General features: G+C 31.0%; 1 protein-coding gene across 1 annotated transcript; it reads right to left on the bottom strand.

Moving 5' to 3' along the window:
• Window positions 1–6,874: 6,874 nt before the first annotated feature.
• Window positions 6,875–22,053, bottom strand: LOC115720756 (uncharacterized). Its single transcript, XM_030649933.2, has 2 exons — window positions 21,366–22,053; window positions 6,875–8,023 (listed from the first exon to the last, which is right to left on the bottom strand). The coding sequence occupies exon 2, from the start codon at window positions 7,911–7,913 to the stop codon at window positions 7,044–7,046; it is 870 nt and encodes a 289-aa protein (XP_030505793.2). The 5' UTR covers window positions 7,914–8,023; window positions 21,366–22,053; the 3' UTR covers window positions 6,875–7,043.
• Between the last annotated feature and the right edge of the window lie 1,836 nt (window positions 22,054–23,889).

Raw genomic sequence — 23,889 nt, 5'->3', positions numbered from 1 at the left:
GTTAGACATTTATATATATAAACTGAAATGTATATGTTTAAGTATTAAGTGCGGAATTAATCAAACATATATACACTATGAATAAGGATCGAAATACCTCCAGCCATTGAATCTTGAGCTTCAAACCCACATAAGCTTTGATCTGCAAAGGAAATTGACTACCATGGGTAATCGGGCTTCCTCGCTCTCTCAACTCTCTTTAGATGGAATTTGCTGTTATGAACAGAATGAGTGAGGAGCTCGGGGACCGAGACCCTATATTTATAGGTGAGATACTCCATCAGTATCTGTGCCACATTAATTGTCAGAATATTTTGACAATTAATTCAGGAAATCAAATCAGGCAATGAATATAGAAATCTGACCATATATAGAATATTACGTAATTGATTCTATCCAGATTCAATGAATATAAAATATTCATTTATCAGAATCAATAATATTATTTTATTTCCTTAATTAGAAATATTCTAATATTCTCCCACTTGGTCAGCATTTAAACTAAAACATTCAAACCCAAACGTTCCTCATTATATAATAAACATACGAATCATAGCGACATGTCCTCATTATAAGTCGAGTATTATCTTCCATGTATTACGATATATTTATTATATAACAATGTACTTTATGTGGCAATGTACTTAAGTGAATAAACCCTAACCCTTATGTTTATTCAGGTCCTCTTACGATAATTTTCTCAGATGAAATTAAGGTGCACATAAATATGAGAAAATATCGAAATTAGAGTTTCATTAAATAATTTTTGGTTGTACAAATAAAAAAACTGCATATGGGTTAACTGAATCCCATATTTACTTTATGATCCTTGAATTTGTGTTGCGGCATGCCTTTAGTCAAGGATCTATGCGATCACCCAATTCAGTTTGCGTGATTAATGACCACTTATCACGCCTTTTTATGGCTAAATACTTAATGTCGATATGCTAGCTTCGACCAGTACTCTTAGAGTTATTAGCCATAAATATTGTAGCTAAATTTATCGCAAAATTTTCTTAATGGCCTAATGAAACTGTAATTCTGAACTCTAGGCCTACTATGAAACTCTATAATACATCATACGAGATGTATCCTCAAAACAATAAATGAATCTGACTTCTATAATGGAAATAACAATCAAGATTCTCTACAATATAACTTACTGGTAATCTTAAGGACGTAATAAAATATTGATTTATGTGAATCAATACAACCAGTGAAGTATGTTAGAATCTAATTGGTTAACTATATTTCCAGATGGTCAATTCATCTTAAAATATGTATGAATATAATTTTTAGTATTTTAAAGATACCTCATCACTTTGTATGAAAAATAAAGTGGTCTTAACTTTAGTTATTCTGATACTACTTAACGATCCTGAAACAAATGTAATGCAAAGTCTTATTCAGACTCTTAGGCATACATTAGGCTTCTAAAATAGAAGCAAATGAATGTTCTTAATTTATTCTCACTCCAGATCATTTTTCAGATGCTGGTTCGAGTTGAATTTATCACACTTAAAGATAAAAGTTATATCAGATGAATAATACATAATTTTATTTAATCAGAGATGCTGTGGCTACTCTCTAATTAATTAAAAATATATATATTATTTATATTCCTTATCTCAAAATAATAATTTGAGATATGAATTATTTCAACTTATATAGAAAACTTTTATCATCATTTGCAAGTAACATATTGTCTACGTATAAAACAAATATTACTCCCACTAACCTTCTGGTATATAATTATTTCCATAATTCTCTTTTCAAACCTAAAGGAAAAGATGATATAATACCAATTTGTGAGATGTTTGTTTTAATCTATAGGTAGACATCTTAAGCTTGCATATGTTCACCACTATTAGAGAAAAATCTTTATGGCAGCCTATATACCTTCTCCTCTAGTTCACTATTTGGAATTGATTAATGAATTAAAACAAGCAACAAATGCCAAGGTCTATAATAGAATCTTTTATAAAAACAATTGAGAATGTAAATCTCCTTTGTTATTGATTCTTAGTTCAAAATGAACTTCTTAGCAATGAATATTCTTTTATATCTTTATGTTTCTCAATGTTGCCTAATGAATATTATTGGTGAAAAAACCTATGCTTAATTAATGTTCTCCACCCCATTAGACAACTTTACTAAAGATAAACTTTATTGCTATTTAAGATATTCATTTCTTCATTCATGGCATATTGTACTACAACTTCAATTCTTTATCATTCTATAATTTAATTTGTGTCTCAAATTAATATTGTAGTTGAACTCTTATTGTACAAAATGTAATCACTAGAAAACATTGATCTTACTGTTCTAATAAGTCATCTTAAGGATGGACCAACAAACTCTTAAAAGAGCAAATGGTTCAATAACATGTTATTTTAGAAATTGTAAGCAATTACTAAATAACATAACTTATTAGAATTTTACCAATGACTTGTATATTATTAATTATTAGTTATGAATTCTCAATAACCATTAATCTTAAGGGATGTTGTGAATCATAATTAATCTAACACTTGAGTTGGAAGTTTGAGAAAATATGAATGATCTTTCTCGGAAACTAGGTTCCTAGATTGATCACTCCCACTGATCAAGTCAATTCTTAATTCCACAATTCTAGTGTTGTGAGATGGATAATAAAATATGTAACCCTTAAACCTTATAGCTTTTCAAATGAAATATGCTCATTTATGGTTTAGGGCCCAGATCTTTTCTTTGACAATTGTACTCTAACTATATATGGGTATTTATAAAATGTGTACATGTCATCAAGTCGGTTTTCAACCTTATCACAACTCAAAATATGTTTGAGAAACAACTTTGGTTAGAACACGATTCGATATGTACACCCCATTGTTGAGTATCAATAGACAAAGATTTAGGAAAGATTGGAGTTTGCTATGTAGGCTCCACCCCATGTCCAAAAAATGCTTAGTTTCTTAAATCTGTTACACACTATAATTTGGGTGTACCAAGCATATGTATCGGGCAATGAACCCATGCTTTTAAAGAAACTTTACAAATACACTGGGAGTTTATCCATACTCACGAATTTTGATGTAGTATTCTCCATTTTATATTTGATCTCACTATCTTAATATGCAAAATGCACCATTTCTCTACTTAAGATTTAAATGTCTTTGAAACATATAAATCCATACTTTTGTAGAAAAATTATTTATGTGAGTAATCGTTAAAAAAGAGATGCAAAATTTGAGTCCATGTCTTCAAAATTAATTGACTTGTATGATTTCTAATATGATAGAATTCTAGTATGCACCGATTTTGACTTGTTGGAATACATATTCTTAATGAAATTCACACAAGTTCTAAATAAAGTTAGTAAAATCAAGTGTAATGAAGATCCCCACCATTTACTAACATTTATTCTATTTATGGAGATATGTTCCATAATTTTTGGTGCTATAATGTAGAAGAATTCTTATTAATAACACATTTCTTATTGTCAGATTGAACTTGCATATCTTTATGAGTGACATCATTTGTAGTAAAGACCTCTAAATGTGTCTAAATCAAGTTTCAATAGAATCTTGGAACATAAAGATCTTTGCCAATTTTAAAACAAAGCCACTACTATATTGCTTGTTCCTTAAACTTCTAAATGTGAGAAGTTATCTTGTCTGTGGATAAGATTTGCTCACAGTTACTGACTTTCTTAGGTTTATTTGTAAACCTTGCAAGAAATTATGAATGTGGAATAACAATCTAAAATAATCCACTATGTGTTAATAATCACATTAACTATATTAGAATGAATTCATACACAATAAATTAAAATTTATTGGTGATAATAAAGTGTGATTTATTTTTCTTAATTATACAGTAAAAACTGTACATTTTAGATTAAGTTATCAGAATAAATTTTTGGAAATTTCTACTGGTATGGAAGAAATTTATGAATAGTGATGTAATAAAATTACATATATAGTTTTGAGGTTTAAATGAATCATGTTTTTACCAATGAATAAACATGCTTAAATATGAAATCTTATTAAACAAAAATTGCCTGTGGGCTAAATTTTTAATTTAATAAGATTAGATTTAGATGTAGATTATGATAGATTTACACAATTTATGAAAAACTTAAAGTTTAATATTTCTATCTCAATGAAATGTATGAAACACTTAATTATTTATAAATGTTTCAAAATTTTATACTTTATTATAAAATTATTAAATTAAATCTACATAATTCCCTGTGGGATAAATTAAGAGAATTTAATTTAATATATTAATTATGTAAATATAATAAAATCCCTGTAGGGTAAGATTATTATGTTCACATAATTCATGTCCATTATGTGATCTTAATCCACTTAATGTATATAATTTTATATAATTAAGGATGCTGTGGCTACTCCCTAATTATTTAAAATTATGTGGTTCACTTGACACCAAAGTATAAACTGAAGATTAAAATTTTATTAAATCCAAAATTGCCTGTGGGCTAAATTTTAAATTTAATAAAATTATATGAACTTTATGATAGATTTAATTAAACAATTAGTTTTGGAAAATGAAGGTTTATTATCTATCTTTAATTAAATTTGTGATAACACTATTAAATTAAATCCCCATAACTCCCTGTGGGGTAAATTAAGAGAATTTAATTTAACATATTATCCTAATTAATTATACAAATATAATAAAATCCCTGTGGGGTAAAATTATTATACCTATATAATTAATTACAAGTTATGTCCATTAAGGTGAATTTTAATTAATGTATAATTTTATACAAATAAGGATGTTGTGGCTACTCCCTAATTATATAAAATTATATTTTCACTTTGACATTAGGTATTGGGCTCTACCTAAAAGTAATTTCGTTATTAACATAGTAGACAATCACTGAGATTAATGCTCCTAGTGTGGTCGTCCGAAGATCATTAAAAACCGTTCTAGATATGAGCATTTGTCCCAAATTCATGTTTTCTTATGTCAAACCACAAAATTACTTACATTTTATTCATATTTTATTCATTTTAGGAAGTTTTATGAATATTTTATGAAGTTTTATGAAACTTAATGTGCTATATAAAATATTCAACCTATCTTAATGTTTGAATATTTCTAAATATATCTAGCACTATAAAAGGAATTTATGTATAACATTTAAATCATACAAATCTAAATTAATTGCATTAAACATAAATTTGCCAAATAAATACAAATTAATACAATTATTGTATGATAATAAATTAAATGCTTAATTCCATAATATATAATTAATTATGCATTTATGACCATATAATATCTTAAATATTTATACTAATAATTAATTTGTATAAATAAGGTAATTATACAAATTAGTACAATTAATTATATGGAATGAATTAAATGCAAAATTAAAGACTATACTTAATGGCAGATTTTTCAAATTTTATTAATTTAAACAATAAATTACATAAATTTGGTAATAAATAATTAAATGCACAATTATACAAATTGCACAATTATTACATGCCTAAATAAATCATGTAATTAATTACCATATTAAAACAAATTTCCATTTTCAGTTTATACTAAATAACATATTAATTCTAAATATATGTATTAAATTAAAAATGGAAATTAATGAATGTAATTTATTGACTAAATTAACAATAGGAGAATAATTTATATTTCCAAATAAATAAAAAATATATATAAAAAAAAAATCGAAATTTTTTCCCTTTTTTTTTTTTTTTTTGAAAAATACACTGCCATAAACGACATGATAAAATTTCCTTAAACTTCCAAAAATCATGAAATCAATTCCAAATGAATCTAAATGCAAAAATTAAGACATTCATATAGATTTTATGCATCGAAAATACATAAAACAAAGACTTTAAAAATCACCAAAATTTTCTGAAAAATAATTTTGAGATTTCTTTGTTTTTTCAAAGTGGATTTTCATGCTTAGAACAATCTATATTAATATATGAATGTATTAATACATATACAATATATAGAAAAATATATATACATATATATACAGAAAAATAAAAATACTGTATGTATATATATAAACATGAAATGTATATATGTATATATTTGTATATAGCATTTAGATATATAAATATATATATATACAACATATATACGTAATGAAGAAAATATATATATATGTATATGAATATATATATATATATGAACTGAATGAATAAACAAGTATATATGTATGAAAATATATATGTATATATATAATTGAGATTCAATGAATATGAATATATAAATATATACACAAACGAAAATAAATATATATATCAACACTGAATTAAATATATATATATATAAACACTGTATATACGAGTATATATATATATGAAACTCAAACTAAAATCAAGGCAGAGATAAAAACCGCTCTGATACCAACTGTTAGACATTTATATATATAAACTGAAATGTATATGTTTAAGTATTAAGTGCGGAATTAATCAAACATATATACACTATGAATAAGGATCGAAATACCTCCAGCCATTGAATCTTGAGCTTCAAACCCACATAAGCTTTGATCTGCAAAGGAAATTGACTACCATGGGTAATCGGGCTTCCTCGCTCTCTCAACTCTCTTTAGATGGAATTTGCTGTTATGAACAGAATGAGTGAGGAGCTCGGGGACCGAGACCCTATATTTATAGGTGAGATACTCCATCAGTATCTGTGCCACATTAATTGTCAGAATATTTTGACAATTAATTCAGGAAATCAAATCAGGCAATGAATATAGAAATCTGACCATATATAGAATATTACGTAATTGATTCTATCCAGATTCAATGAATATAAAATATTCATTTATCAGAATCAATAATATTATTTTATTTCCTTAATTAGAAATATTCTAATATTTTCTTGTCTAGAATTGTAGATTGGTTAGTTTTATCATATATATTTATTTAAAATAATCTTTAAGCATAAAGTAACAATTTATTTGAAGTAATATTTCGATTAAAACATAGAAGATTATTACATTGGTTTTGTTTGAAATGATCTTCAATTCTCACGGTGTGGAATAGTCAAATTTTTGCAACTGCTGATGCATAACTTACACTGTTGTCTCTCATACTCTTGCATAGGCTTGACTGCTCATATCGAAGAAAATTGATCTTTATCTTTGTTGAGCAACCTCTTAGCATATGAAGAAAAATACTAATCGGATGTCTTCCACATATGGTATTGCCATACTCCAACAAATAATTTTGAAATGTATCTGGATCGCCTATTTCAATTATATCCATTGCCATTTTGTCCAAAACCTCAATGGATTTGTATACAGGCCCATGTTTTTTCTCATAATGAGTGTAACCGAATTGAGAGCCCCAGTGACAAAAATCTGAAGATACAGAAAAGAAATTTTGGGGATCATCCACATATTTTGCAAGCAACGCTCCATACATAGCTTCATTTTCTGCTTTAACAGCTCCTACAAGAATTGGTACCACCTTGATAGTGTGCCCCTCAAAAACTTTGGCAAGATAAGGCAAATGCATTTCCATGCTATGCTCAGCCTCATCAGCATGAATACTCATTCGTTCAAATTTATTAGTAGCCTTAAGCTCATGAATAACTTCTAAATCAATAGGTAAGTCCCCAATTGGCGTCTTGTAAACTGAAGCCATTGAAAGAGCACATTTCAAAGTGTAATAGTGATGAGATGGACCAAGAAGGAACACACGAGTAATGTTTGTCGGATCAATATTTCCAAATGCGTAGCTAGCAGCACGACCCGAATAGGAATACCCAGCATGTGGTGCAATAACACCCCGTACTTGAGGAGATTTAGTTACCCCAGATTCTCTCAGCCAACCTTCTAGTTCTTCCCCTAACTTTTTTGGATCATCGCTATACCAAGAGCCGGCATGCGATGCCCTTCTTACCATTTCCATGGAAGGAATTTGGGATTCAAAAGACAGAAACAAACCCTAAGATCGAAATGTCAAAAGCCTGACAATTTAGATCCTATTCTTCTAAATGAGGATCCTCTGTCTCTCTTTACCTGTATATGCAATAAAAAAATTACCTATCACAACTTAAATAACTCTTAAATTATTTTAGAAAAGAAAAAAAAAACTTAAATAGAATAATTATCTCGTCTAATCCATACATCTCTTCTATTGGGATTGAAAATAAAGAAAGCATATAATAGAAATGATAAAATAAGCCTAAGAATTTGTGAAACGATATTCTTCAGCTCTCATCTTTGTTTATTTTGGATTAGAAAGCAAAGGAGTATTGAGGAGGATGAGGTTATTGGCATTGTTGAAGTGGTGGTGGTGAAGGGAAGGGTTGAGCTATTGAGTTTTTATGCCCTAAATAAAACTCAATTTTAATGTAATCTTAATTTCATTTATCAATAAAATAACATAAATTATTTTATTTCTATTTTTCATATGACTTGGTTCACATAATAATTTCATGATTATATGTTTAATATATAAATTTTGTTAAATCCTTATCATATTGTTATTTATAATTATGTGTTGTCTACACAGTCAAAACTAGTTATGAGCACATTAGTCTCGTGATTTATCAGTTCACTGAATTTATATTGATATAATAATCAGTGATGTAATTTACCTATACTTGTGGTGTGTGACCATTTTACACCTTGGTCTTAAGATAGCTTAAGCTTTAAGTTAAGGGGCAAAGTGAATTTTTGTTTATGAATTTTAAAAGTCTTTAGTGATTTATGGTAGAATTAAGTTTTTATTCTGATTGTTATTTATCTTAATAAAATTAGTAATTAAGGTGTTAATGGATAAGTTAGAATAGTTAAGACTAAACTCATTCAAGAAGCTCTTTCTCTTTCTTGATTTCGACTCCTAGGAAACCGGTGGGAAATTAGTAGTGTTTTCTTTGATTCTTGGCAGATTTGAAGGTGAAAAAAAATCAAGGTAAACCCTAGATCTCTTTTATTTGAGTTTTTGGAAGTTTTTTAGTTTTAGTGAAGCATGCAAATTCCTGATTTGGTTATGTCCGAGCTAGGGTTTGTTGTGGGGTGCTTTCTAAAGTTTATTTGAGTTTTTTGTAGCTTACTTGATTTGAATTTGCGATCTGGTTGAGTTGTTGAGCAAGTTTTAGCTCAAGAACTCAAACTTGGCTCAATAATGGTAACTTTGATTTTATGAGTTTCGCTTGTTGTTATTGATAAATATATGTTTATTGGGGTACTATTAGGTGTTATAGACCTTAGCTTGAAATTTGGGGTAAAGTTGAATGAGATTCAAGCTCTTAAGATTTTCTACAAAACAATAGTTCACTGTTTTCCAGAAATGGTAAAACGTTTTCCGAAAGAGGATCCTAAGAAGTAGTTTACCATTTTGGGAATCTGGTTTATCAATTTAGGTAGTTTTGGAAGTCTTAGTTTTCATGTTTCCTCGATATTTAGGGTATTGCCACGCTATTTATCGATAACTTATCATTTTGAGTTTAGGTACCCAAAAAGATTTTAGCAAGTTATTTAATTATTTCATGTAAATATGGCATAGGGCCTCAGTTCAGTGCATAATTTCCATTCAGGTTGACTGACACACTTGAATTTAGAAATGAGATAAGATTAGTATAAAATGTATACATGTATATCTGTATGTGTGTTATATGCGTGTTGTATTATGTAATTTGTATACTACAAACACCAGTACGGTTGCGGTTATAGTGCATTGGTACAGTATATAATGTTAAGGGGTATGACACAACATTACAAACACTAGTACCGGACGAGTACGGAGTGCATGTGGTACAACACTCAATTGTACTCGAAGTAGGAGCAAACTCTACCAACACAAATTTTAGAAAAATACTTAGTGCATGTGGTATAGAGGTCATACTTCCGTTAAGAACATTCTTGGTTATTTCTTAAGCCTTGTAAATAGATGCATGGGTGTATTATGTTATATGTTTTATACTTTGTCGACTCATAGATACTGTTTACATGTGTAGGTAACGGAATGGCAAAGGCTGAGCACTAGTAAGTCCAAAGTTTGAGGATGATTGTACATATTAGGACGGTTAGACCAGAAGTGTTCAGTCTCAGGACAACATGGGTCATCATTTTGTAGTCGCAGAGCAACACTTTTGTAAAATATATTGGGATAATGTTGTAAACTTTTTTAAACAGATCCCAGATTTTATGTAAGGTTATATATTTATAAAGGTTTAAAGTTTAATTAAAATTTTAAATATGGCACTATTTTCAAAGAAACTCTTTGATTAGCAAAGGTGTGTATAGTAATTATATAATCACTGTAGCGGGCCTAATCAAGTACGGTGTTACAATAGTAATTGTATTAGATGGTTATTTCACATTTGAGTGGAGAGTAGACATATAACTTCTACTACTCAAATAGAACATATATAAATTAGTAACCTAACAAGATCCATGACTATAAGTACGTGAACAATCGAGTCTCGAGTCTTAAGTCAAGGATCCCCTTTGCATAATGGCAAGAAAATAATCGTCGTGCAAAGTATATCTTGTTGACTTTATTCAATGAATAGATCAGAGAAAAATATGAGACTTTTATCAACACTTGTGATATCTGGAAGACACTTCACAATCATTATGGTGCCTCTCATGAACAATTAGTATAAGACAGAAATATTCTTCTAAACAAGTTAACATTTTGATGGAATTACAACATGATATGACAAGGTAAATTTAATTTACTCTATATCCCGATTATATTAGTGGAATAAATTATTCTTTGCCACTAACAATATTTTCTATTGCTTACAGATTTCAAAGCCTACTTGATAATTCAAGAAAGTGAGACTTCTTCAAAGTTCGAGTTGGATGAGATTTTAGAAAAGCATTGAAGGAGTACAATTTTAGTTTTAGTTTAAGAATTTTTTTTTAAAAAAGCAATTTCTTTTTATTTATTGTTTTAATTCTTAGTTACATATTTGTTTTTGATTCATTTTAATTTAATTTAATCCTTTATCAAATTTAGTACATAATTATTTAATTTCAAATTATATATGCAAAGTTAATTTTTACTAAATAAAAATTTAAATACTCATAGTATAATTTTAAAATCAAAAAGTTGAATGTTTAATTATTTTTTTTTTAATGAATGATGTTTATAATAAAACTATTTGACTAGTAACTTATAAAATATTTCTACACTAAAGTTTCACTGAATTAAAACTATTTTAATTCTAAAAATTTAAACTTATTCATTAAATGAGATTTAATTAAGAGTCTTGAATATTTATTCAAAATTTACAAGGATTAGGGATTTAAATCTAATATTGTAGAATCAACGATTCATTAAAAAATCTATTTTAGAAATAACGACATTTTGTTAGAACTATCTAACTAAATAAATATTTAAATTTATTAGTTAAGATCTATTTGAGAAATAGATGAGGAACTAGTAAAATTAGATCATAAATAATATATGTACATATATAAAGAGACATAATTCTAATAAATAATTTAAATTAAAGGTTTAATTTATACTTATGACACAAGTAAATTATGTGTTAAGAACACATAATGATTGAAAATACTTAATTGCATTTAATTCAACTAATTAAAATTTGGATAATAGTGATAATTAAAAGAAATAACTTTGAATGTGGAAATTAAATGTTTAATAGTCATAAATCAAATACAATAAAAGAATAAGATTTATTTTTAGAGAAAAATAAAGTCTTATTAATTATTTTCGTGGGAGTATACTACTCACTAAAATAGTATTGGATTCACAAATTATTATTATTATTATTATAGAAATTAAATTGTTCTAAACAAAGACAATTAATATTCTTCATAATAATTATAATTTCAAAGAACTATACCAATCTCAATAAATAAAATTTATTGAAATACATGATATACCTTGTTTGATTTGAATATCCAGCTAAATTAAATTATTGATTACTTTGTAATTTGGAAAATTAAATCATTATGAGAAACAAATTAATGGGAAAGTTAAGACTTTTTAATTTTAAACACTAGTCGAAGGATTATTATTCTATAACCATTCATTAAAAGTCTCATTGAATATATTCGATGGACAATGATGATATTAGATATGAAATTTTAATAAGTGAGAAACTTAACCTTACTAAAATAAGAATTGATTATGATAATGAATAAATGTATATAAGTTTAATATTCCAAAAATTTAGATTATGTTAAATTGGACATATTTTATTAAATATTAATTATATGAATATTAGGGTAGGATTATAATCTTACTTAAGCTAATTATGAGTTAATTAGTGATTTTTGAGTAAATAAATAATTAAAGCTTAATTTATTAATTACATAAATTTTATTAAAATATGTGGGTATTTTATATACTATTTCTGAACTAAAATATTTTTGGGTTCAGTGACTATGAAAACTCGATGTATTTGTCAAAGATGTCACGACGGTAATAGAATGGGATATATTGGATTTATATCGAATTAGTTTAGCATGCTGAGTTGTCAGTTTATTTCGGAATAGTTAGTTTGACAAAAATACCCTTAGGTTATATTTTAGTCTAAGTGTGATGGGAGGGGTAAAATAGTCATGATGTTGGAGTTAAATTGTTTTGTCTTATTTAACAACCTAGTATAATCTTAGCTGAAATTAGATTTGTTTATTAATTTGATAGTTGTAAGAGTTATCACTCAAACTTTCATCTTTTTCTCTCTCACCATCAAAACCCTAAGAACCTAGCTGCAACCAGAGTCTTTTCATCATAATTTAGTCAATTCTTAGTTGAATTAACCAATTTTAGGGGCTAAGCAACTTGGAGGTAAGATCTTCATTGTTTCTGTTTGATTTCTAAGCTTCAAGGTTAAGTTTTGTTAAGTTTTATGTATGGTTTTGAGCCTGTGGGTTATGTTGTGTTCAAAGTAGGTTTCTAGGTTTTATTAAAGGTTGTTTAATATAATTGGATGATTCCATGGTTGCTAGGTCTTGAATTGAGTTCAAGAACTCAAATTTTACTCAACTATTGTGATTTTGTCATTTTGATGTGTTTCTGAGTTTTGAATGTTTGGATATGTTAATTTTATGGTATTTAATTGTTCTACAAAGTTTGAATAGTTTTGAAGAATATTTGGTCGGATTTTTGAAGTAAAAACAAGGTTTTGCATTTTTGCCAGTAGAAACCCATTGATCGATTCTACAGGTTACTGAGAAACTGTAGACTGGTTGCCCAGCAGGGGAAACCCTAGTTTTTTTTCGAAACTAGTTCTTTGTTTGGGATATTTTTCAAAACGTAGTTTAGAGTGCTTTAGTGATGTTTAGGTTGCTTCTGAACCCGTAATGATTAGGGTTTGTCCAGTTGTGAATTTAGGGCTTATTTCAAGATTGATTAAGTTGTTTACCAAGTTCTTATTATCATGACATAAGACTCAGGATTGTTGAACATTGTTCCACTTAGGTCGGTCCGCACTTCTTAGCATGTTAAATAAGATTCAATTATTATCTCTTGTGACTCGATTATAATCGAGGTAAAGGTACAGTAATTACCGTTGTTAGAAATGAGTTGTTACTCACTTTTAAAAACAGCTGATAGGTTCCTTACTTATCAGTTGCTTTATTAAGCAATGATAGTGACATATAAAGCTCGTTGGTAACAAATTGTAATGATCGCATGTTAGATTATAAATTAGTAAAGCTAATTAGCATTAATTAGTGACATTTTTATAATGATTTAAGATTTTATTATGTTGTGGATCCCATTATTAGAAATGGGCATTAGAGTTATAATTTCTCAATTCTGGCGATTTTATTAAACTCTAAGAGTATTATGTATGTTAAATGTGAATTATGTATTTTTTATGATTTTCGCTCGACGACGATGAAAAATGCGATGGATGGCCGTTTATGTGACATGGGTAAGTTTAGAATCTATTTCTTACAGGAATAACTTTTGTGATATTTAGAATGTCGAGTTTGAGCGGAGTTATGGCTTTTGACCATTTTAACCATAGGCTTACAATTGTTTGAATTAAGAGGTTCAAGGGTATTATTATAATTTTATTATTCAGCCTATAGGTGGCTGATTAGTTGTGTGACACCTAGCCACTAATATTTCAGTCTATGTTTTTTTGGTATGTTAAATTTAATGGAAAATTAAAAAAAGACAAGAAACACTTAGAGCCTCTCTCTTCTCTTTCTCTTTTCGTTTATATGATTCTTGTTGGGAAATCAGTAGCTCTTATAAGGACAAAGTGAGGTTTGGCCCTAAATTCTTCTTGTTAAGTTCCCTAGTAGAAATTGTTGGTTGTAGCATGTAAAATTTATAGTTTAGCTCTGTCTAAGTTTAATGCAATTAGGGTTTGTTTTCTGGGTTACTTCTAAGTTAATTAAAGTTGGTTTGAGGTGGTTTTGATGCTTAATTCTTTGGTTGAGCACTCAAACTTGGCTCAACAATTGCATATTCAGTTTTTTTGCTTTTTGGCTGTTAGTTTTGGTTGGATTCTATTATTGGATAAGGGTACAGGTGTTTTGGAAGTTTTGGTGAGATTTGGACAAGATTTGGCTTATTTTGGGTTACTTGGTGCAAACCAGTTAACCGGTTTGACATGTCTTGTAAAACTGGTTAATCAAATCAGGGACAAGTTTCCCAAACAGTCTGTTTTGTCAATTCATGTTATTTTCAGAGCCTTAGTTGGTTATTTCCTTGATATTTAGGGTGTTTTTATAAGAGCTAGTGTTAGCAAAAGCCTTGGTAGTGAGTTTGAATTTCTTGGATTAGGTTTTGACATGTTACTTACCTGTTTACGTAAATGTGACTTAGGACATCCATCTAACACGAGGTTTTCAGTTCAGGTCAGCCAACTCCCTTGAACTCAAAAATGAGGTAAGAATAGAATAGAACATGTTATATATGTGATTATGTGTATGTGTGATTTATATGCATACTTATTGTGATTCGTACACTACCAACACTAGTATGGTAGTGGTATTGAGTGCACTGGTATAATGTACAATGTTTAAAGAGTACAGTACGGTGTTACCAACACTAGAACGGGTAGGTACGGAGTGTACATGGTATAACACTTAGTGGTACTTGAGGTACGTAGTGCATGTGGTACAGTGGTCGTACCTTAGTAAAGAACATTCTTACTCATCTGATAAGCCTTGTGGATAGGTGTATGGATGCCTAGATACAAGTCGGTAGTATATTATTTGTTATATTCTTTTCTTATGAGTCTATTGACTCACAGTTGCTACTTTCATGTGTAGTTAAAGGAAAGGTGAAGGCTGAACATGAGTGAACTCCGAGCTTGGATGGTGATTGTACATGTCGGGATGTTCCGACCTGGAGTGTTCGGTCTCAGGACACCTTAGACGGTATTTTTGAGTCTCTGTGCAACATGGTTGTAAAAGCATTTTGAAATTATTTGTAAAAGTTTAAATACGAGATCCCAGTTATGTAAATATATATGTTTATAAAGTTTAATAATGTTAATCAAAATTTTAATTTGGCACGATTTTTGAGGAAAGCTCTTTGATTAGCGAAGGTGGCAAGTTAATTAGAAAATCACTGCAGTGCGCCTAACTATTAGGGCGTTACAATTTTGGTATCAGAGCCGCCGAGTTTGTCTACTGAAGATTGTCAAGACATGTACAATCATTGTCAGAGAAAAGCTCGACTCACGGTTTAGTAAGCCTTTACTTGTTAGTAATGTATGTGATTAGCAAAGAAAGTAAGGAAGCATATTAGATTAAAATCATTTTATTTTAATGCATTGCCATAAATTCCATAAGTGCGGTATATAGAGTTCATGTGATCCCTGTCTGACCTGCCTGACTTACGGGTTTGCATGCTAAGTCCTATTAAATGGACAGCCAACGAAATACAAGGAGTCAGGGTAATAGGGTCGAGATGGGAGGCGGTCAGGGAAATCAAATTCCCTAGAATCCCCGTGGATGCGGCAGAGGCCGTGGAAGTTTTTAGGGTGGTAGACATGAAAACCCACCTCAAGCTCCTCTGAATTAGGAGCAAAGGTTTTCAGAAATGCAAGATCAAATTTTCTAGCAAGACGAAGAGATTTTTAGGCTAAGGCAGTAGGGTCTCCTACAGTGCCTCCACCATAAGTTCAGGCTGTTATGGTTCAAGTAGTGCCAGCAGAACAACCTATTGGTGGCAACCGTACGGAGCCACTGTACGAGAGGTTTTGCAAGCAAGCGCCTCCAATTTTTCTATGAAGGTCGAGTAGTGGCTCATTGTTATAGAAAAGATTCTAAATTTCATGGGAGTTGTTGGCAATGATCGGGTGACTTGTGCAACATTTCAGTTTTAGGAAGACGCACTCGTGTGGTGGGAATTAGTGTCCCTCAGCCGAGACGTCACCACCATCACCTGGGAAGAATTTCGAGATTTTTTCAATGCCAATTATTATAATGAGGTGGTCCGCAGTGCTAGGCAAAAAGAATTGACCGATCTGGTTCAGAGTATCTGGTTCAGAGTTATGGCATGTCAGTAAGAGAGTACACAATGAAGTTTGACCATCTAGCCAAGCTGGCCTCAAGTATAGTGCCCACAGACTTCAAGAAGAAAAAGAAGTACCTAGTGGGTCTAAATGCAAAGATTAGACACATTCTGGTAATTACTACGAGTGAGGCAATGACTTATGCTAAAATGGTTGATAAGGCTTTGAGAGCTAAGGGTGCGGTGAAGTTCCTTCAAGAGCCTTGAGAAACTCCAAGTGTTGGTGGAACCCCTGCTCTTCCTACTCCTATATACGGTAGGAACGGTGGTGATTCCACCACTAACCAGAAAAGAAAGGCTACCTTGGCGTCTTGTTGTTTGGGGTAGAGCAAGCAGTTTCGAGTGAACCAAGGTAGAGGTGGACGTCAAGGTTATTCTTACCCTGAGTGCCCACGTTGTAAGAAACATCATCCTAGAGAGTGCAACCGGAAAACATGCTTCCAGTGTAGCATGGTTGGGCATTTTAAGAAAGATTTCCCTCATGCAAAGAAAGAAGAGTAGAAGCAGGAAGCAAAGCCCGTACCTACTCAGGTGTTTGCTATCACTCAAGCTGATGCTGCAGCTAGTCCTTCTGTGGTTACAGGTTAGCTTCTTGTCAACAACTCTTATAGGGCATCAAGATTAATTAATAAATTAGGTAGGCCTTGTGACTTCATTGAAAGAGGGCTTGGAACCCTACTGCCTAGCGGTGAATTGGTTATCTCCAAAAGGCAAATTAAGTCTATGCCAATTATAGTGGAGAATAAGGAGTTGAGTACTAACTTAGTAGTGCTAGAATTAGCAAAGTTTGATATCATACTTGGGATAGATTTTCTATCCATGTATTCATCCAGCATTGACTGCAAGCGGAAAATGGTAACTTTTCAACAAGAGGGCAAAGATCTATTTGTTTATGTTGGATCGGTTCAGGGGTCTCGAATCCCAGTTATTTCAGTTTTAAGGGCTAAAAATTTACTACATAGTGGATGTGTAGGATTTTAGCGGTCGTGATTGACTCCAACAGACCTAAAATATTTGGGCCTGAGGCAGTTAGAGTTGTAAAAGAATTTCTTAATGTGTTTCCTGAGGAGTTTCCGGGATTACCACCACAACGAGAGATAGATTTTATAATTCATTTGGCACCTATAACCTATTTTGAAAGCACAATATAGATTGGCTCCAACAGAACTCAGGGAGCTAAAAATACAACTTTAGGGGATGCTCAATTTAGGGTTTACTTGACTCACTGTATCGCCTTGGGGAGCTCCAGTTTTATTTGTGAGAAAGAAGGATGGTTCCCTCAAAATTGTATTGATTATCAAGAATTAAATAAACTGACAATCAAGAACAAGTATCCATTGCCTAGGATTCATGGTTTGTTCGATCAGCTTCAGGGGAAAACTACATTTTTAAATATTGATTTGCGATGTGGTTATCATCAGCTAAGAATTCGAGAAGAAGATATTTTGAAAACTACATTCCGAACCAGATATGGTCATTACGAGTTTCTGGTAATGTCATTTGGATTGACAAACGCTCTAGTGGCCTTTATGGGTCTTATGAACAGAGTATTCAAGGATTTCCTTGATAATTGTGTTATAGTGTTTATCGATGACATCCTTGTGTACTCTCAAATAGAAGAGGATCATGAGCAACATTTCTGAATGATATTACAATGACTCAGGATCATAAGCTGAATGAAAAATTTAGAAAGTGTGAATTTTGATTGTCAGAGGTGTCCTTTCTAGGGCACATTGTCAGAAAAAGATGGAATCAGGGTTGATCCGGGAAAGATTGAGTTAGTTAAAAATTGGCCAAGGCTAAAAACAGTAACTGAGGTGCAAAGCTTTCTCAAGTTAGCAGAGTATTATCGGTGTTTTGTCGAAGGCTTCTCTAAGATCTCTATGCCACTAACGGAGTTAACTAATAAAAACCGACGGTTTGATTTGTTTGATAAGTGAGAAGCGAGTTCTCAAGAGTTGAAGCAACGGTCAATAAAAGCACCAGTGTTAGCTTTGCCATCAGATAAAGAAAAGTCTGTCGTTTATTGTGATGCATCCAGACACGGTCTGGGATTTGTTCTGATGCAAGTTGAGACGGTTATATTATGCCTCCCATCAACGGAAGTATTATGAGCAGTGTTTTCCAATGCATGATTTAGAGCTTGTCATTGTAGTTTTTGCTCTTAAAATATTGTGACACTACCTTTACGGTGAAAATGTGAGATTTATACTGATCATAAGGGCCTCAAGTATTTATTCACTCCGAAAGATTTAAATATGACGCAGAGACGGTGGCTACAATTGGTTAAGGATTATTGTGACAGTCATTAGTCCCGTGATCCGTAAGGGGAAATACCGGGTAAGCTGTGCAATCACACATCGCCTGGGGAAGGTCAGGTGGGATGATTTTGAGACTATGTAGGTATGGGACTACACAGTTGAAGAGGGCTTAAATGGATTGATTGGTACTACCTTTATCAACAAGGTGCATCTTGTTTTTCAATAGCCCATCTCGAAAGAACTCCACAGTTAAGCATGCTTGGCTTGGGGCAATTTCAGGATGGGTGACCTCCTGGGAAGTTTTCCCAGGAAGCGTGCGAGTGAGGACAAAGCATGCTGGAAACACTCGTGTTGGTCTGTAGGGCCAGTCATCAGTCCATGAAGCAGCTAGAGTGACGTACTCGTGTATAAGATTCATTCAATCTGTGGGTGTAAGGACCCAATGGAGGCTTGGAGCGGGGACGTTACATAGAGGATGGGCCGCATATGTTGTGGGGCTGTCGGTTGAGTAAAGAGGTGTGGAAAAGGTGTGGTATGTGGGATTTGATTCAACAAGCTCGTTCAAGCAACATTATGGAGGCATTCCAAAGGCTTAGTAAGGTTTGTTCGTCGTCTTCTTTTGAGTTTTTTCTGGTGGTTTCTTTACATTTATGGTCTATTAGAAACTCTTATGTTCATGGGGGTTGTTATCCAAGGGCCGGGGATATATTGGAGTGATGTGGCAAATATTTGAAGGAACTCCAACGTAATGTAGGAGGGCGGGAAGGGGTTCCAAAAAGAGATGAGGTAAGGTGGGAGCAGCCAACAGGGGGAAGCAATACTATTAATGTTGATACTGGATTTTCTTGTACCGTTCTTGGTGCTTCTACGGGTATGGTGATTAGAAATGGCGAGGGGGCGGTTAGTTTTGCTGCTGCCACTGTTTTGCACCGGGCCAAGTCTCCGTTGGAGGCTGAACTTTGTGCGATTCGGGATGGCCTTAAAGCTGGAATGCAAAGGGGGCTGCCAAGGTTTGATGTACAATTGGATTGTTTGCAGATGGTAAAACTCATTAATGGAGAAGAGCGAGGTTGTAGGGAGGTGGATGGTATCATAGTTGAGATTCAAAGGCTGTTGGTATGTCCTTCTATTAGTGGTGTGAGGTTTGTCTTTAGGGAAGCCAATATGGTGGCTCATGTATTAGCCAATTAGGTTTTGAAAAATAAAATTAGTGCAATGTGAATTGGGGTTTCACTCTCTTGTGCTCGTCACGCTATTGAGCGTGACTTGCCATTTCCTTGTAATCGGCAATTTGTTTAATGGATTCTAGTTCTCAAAAAAAAAAAAAAAAGTAATTTAAATATTTTATTATATAATTCAAATTTAATGTAACAAACACTGGCAAGATTTCTAAAGCGGAAAGTTCAATTTACTTTGATTTTTTAATCACATAAATATATGGTATATAGATCAGTACGATATAATAGTTCTATGACCCTCAAAATATTTTTGTGTAAAGGAAATATATATACTGTTAATTCAAAATCTAAATCAATTGTCAAATATTATAACAGTGTTTTATATATCATATTATGTTGAATTTGATCAGTAACTTATTCTCATCAGCTATCAATAATGCATTTCCATATAGGTTCTTTACTTGTGTTAGTTTCTTAGATCATTAAATCTTAATTAACAAATGACATGAATCTAAAACAAACAAACTATATAATACTCCCTTCTAACACATATATTCATATATAGCCACATTACAATTACATACATATATGAGTACTATTTGAGAAGAAAAACCTTACAATTTGGGAGAAAAAAAACATCTCAATCAAACTAGAGTATACAATGTAAACTTCTATAGGATTATTAATTTGACAAACCTTTCGTTATAGATTTGATGAAGGGAAATTTGTATAGTAAGTAAGAAAAAACACATTTAGTATGCAATGCAATTGAGTAATTGAACAAAAACTCAAAATAATCGTATATTAAAAAATAAAAAATGACAAAACAAGCCAAAAATCAAAACCAAACTATTATGAATAATAATAAATAACTTAAAATATACAACATGAATATATATAGGACATATATTATATGCATATAAAAATAGTTCAGGGCTATCAGCGTTTACACGGATCGACAATTGAATAATTAATAATGAAAAAAAATATAACCAATCAAGATTTGGACAATAACAATAACAATAAATTTCGACCAGGCACCAATAATTAAACTTAAAAATAAGTTTTTTTTATTTAAACAAAACCACATAAATTCTAAATCCTATTAAGTATATGAATAAAGACATAAGACATAAAATATATTCATATATGTATGCCTAAAGCTCACATAACTATCTTAATTTGACCCATAGGCATCCATGAGATCCTGAAGATAAACTTCTTGTGGGTTTTGATTTGTTTCTGAAATAAGTTTACTAAAGTTTCTCTTAAGTATCTACATATTATAATATTGATAAAAAAATAATCTTATTGAAGAGAGAAAAAACGATGACCTTCTTCAGCTTTCCAATATTAACGCATGTATGAAATGATCATTATAAGAAGAAGATCAATTCATACCAAAATTAGAGAATATCACAAATCTAAGAGTATAAATTAATAAGGAGAATTACCTAAAAAATACGAGGTCTTCACATTCAAGCTAGATGCGAGAGATCAGAGAGTCATGAAAGGAGAGAGACACTATGGTTACGTGCTATCAGAAAGGAAGATGGTGTGCTACCATCTAAAAGAGGAGAGAAGATAATGATTTTATTTTTAAGGGTGAATATGTGAATTTATCATCTTCAATTTTACAATATAAAATCCAAATATTGATTTGAATTTTATTATAGTAACTGACCTGCCAATTAGCTATTTCTATGGATCCACCAAACTTTCAAAATCATAAAATTAAATCCGGATATTATTAAACCAATCACCCCTAAAATATATAACAACATAAGAGAGAGAGCATGCAACTAATGATGATATCAAATGAAATTAAATAAATCAAAAAAAATAGTAATGCATATTATTGAATAATACTAATAAAGAAAAAAAATTTATTGTTTTAAAAAATATGGTAAATCTATTATATATATATAACATATAGATTAAATTTCTGCAAAACTTTCTAAAGTTTTACTTTATGTGCAAATAACCTCAACACCAAATTTTTTGATGGAAGAATCTCCTAAATTCTTATTCTTTGAGAAATTGCCCATTTTTCCATTCAATTTTTGGTGTTAAGTGTAGCGATGTGCACAAGGCGGGAAATTAGCAGGGAGTACTCTTCCCGTCCCCATCTCCGTTAAGAATTTTAATCTCCATTACCGCTTATTTCCCATCACGAATAGGGTAGAGAATCCCCTAATGGGATCGAAGTCGGGGCGAGAAATTCCCTAATAAAAAATTAAAATTTACAATAAAAATTTAAATATATAAAATTATTAAACTACATTAAAATTAAAATATTGCACATTAATTATTATTCAATAAATTATTTATTATCTTAAACACAACTTAAAATTCACAAAAAGAATACTAATATATTACAAAAATACAAACATACATTATAAATTATAAATTATTATTAAAAATATAAAATAAAATACTAAACTGGTCCCCATCGGAGCGAAGAGTGTGATCCCTGTCCCCGCCCCGTTTAACATTGGGGACAAAAAATAATCCCCTTCCTCCCCCATTAGGAGGGGGGGTCCTCGTGGGGCCCATCTCTATGGGAAAAATGTGCATCCCTAGTTATGTTTCATGTCAAATTGTATGTGTATATAGTGTACTCTACACATGGACACCATATAAATATGGCATAATTTTTTTCTTCACGTATAATGAAATTATTTAAACATTATAAAAATTATTTTGAATTACAAAAAATATTTATTTACTTTTTCTTACTAAATAAATAAAACAATAACAATTAAAAATAAGAATAGAACCCTAAAATCCTAACTCTTCTTTCTTGGCAAATTTCTCTCTTTCTCGATCACCTCTGTCGATCCTTAACGTTGCTTTCTCTTTGCCTTACCTTTGCCTACCTAGAGAAAACATAGGCGGTGAGACAGCCAAAGTCCAATGGCATCCAGGCTAAACCCAGACGGACCTTCGATTTGATATAATATACTCTAACATCGTATTGGGAATAACCAATGTGAGCTGGATCAACAAGGTCATTATGCACAAGCTACTCATCGCCAACAGATTCTTCTTAACCTTATTGCAGAGATTACATGGATAGAGGACATGCTATCTCCAAACATAAAGGATGATCTGAATTCACTTGCAAACGAAGTGGAGCTGTGTATGAAGAACATGATTCGGTTGTCGAATTAGCTAGGTGGGAAGCCACAGAAGTAGGTTTAGGACCTAAAGAGGAACCTTTTCCCAATGCTATTTTTGTTATTTTTTGGGAGAACCTTCGAGTGTGCACCGAGGGAGCAATAATACTTACTAAAGTTCAAGCCGGAACCTGAAGAAATAAAAAAAAAGGCTCAGTTGCTACCAAAAAGGTTAGATCCGATTGTGTTTCTTTTGAACTTGATGAAGGTGTGACGACATTAGACGATCAGAATTCAAAGATGGGGAGGATGTGAATCGATATTCGAAAGTTCAAAACTCTAAAAACTTTGTAATTATAGAGCCCAGTTCACTCTCTGAATAATTTAGGGATAGATGGGCATATTAATGAAAGAAAAGTTCTTCATCATGGGAATTAGAGATCAGTTACGGTTAGAGTTTTTGACCACCATGATGGAGTGGAGTTATTAGGGCCGTCAGGGTGGAGAATTTCAGAGAGAGAGCATGAGGATGAAAGGGAATTAGGATTTCATATTTTGGATTTTTTTCTAAGAAAAAAAAATCATTTTTTTTAGTTTTTAATTCTTTTTAGATTTATTTCTATCTTTGAATTAATTAATTTTAAAATCTATTTTATTTTTCAATAATTAATTACGTGGAAAAATAAAATAATGTTACATGTATGATTTTGTAGCTAGATTTTGTTTAGTCTAAATGGAAGAGTTGATTTGTATCATAATTCTTTGAATTCTAACGTTCTATTTATCATATTCCTTGGATGAATAAAAAATTTATTCTTTAAAAATTAGAAGAGATAAAAAATAGTTAGCATGGAGAATT

Source organism: Cannabis sativa, chromosome 2 (assembly GCF_029168945.1).
Source record: "Cannabis sativa cultivar Pink pepper isolate KNU-18-1 chromosome 2, ASM2916894v1, whole genome shotgun sequence".
NCBI classification, from domain to species: Eukaryota; Viridiplantae; Streptophyta; class Magnoliopsida; order Rosales; family Cannabaceae; genus Cannabis; species Cannabis sativa.
This window is presented reverse-complemented; position numbering and strand designations above follow the sequence as displayed.

Excerpts from the sequence above, each read along its gene's own strand:
- LOC115720756 (XM_030649933.2), bottom strand. The coding sequence starts at position 7,913 with ATGGAAATGGTAAGAAGGGCATCGCATGCCGGCTCTTGGTATAGCGAT.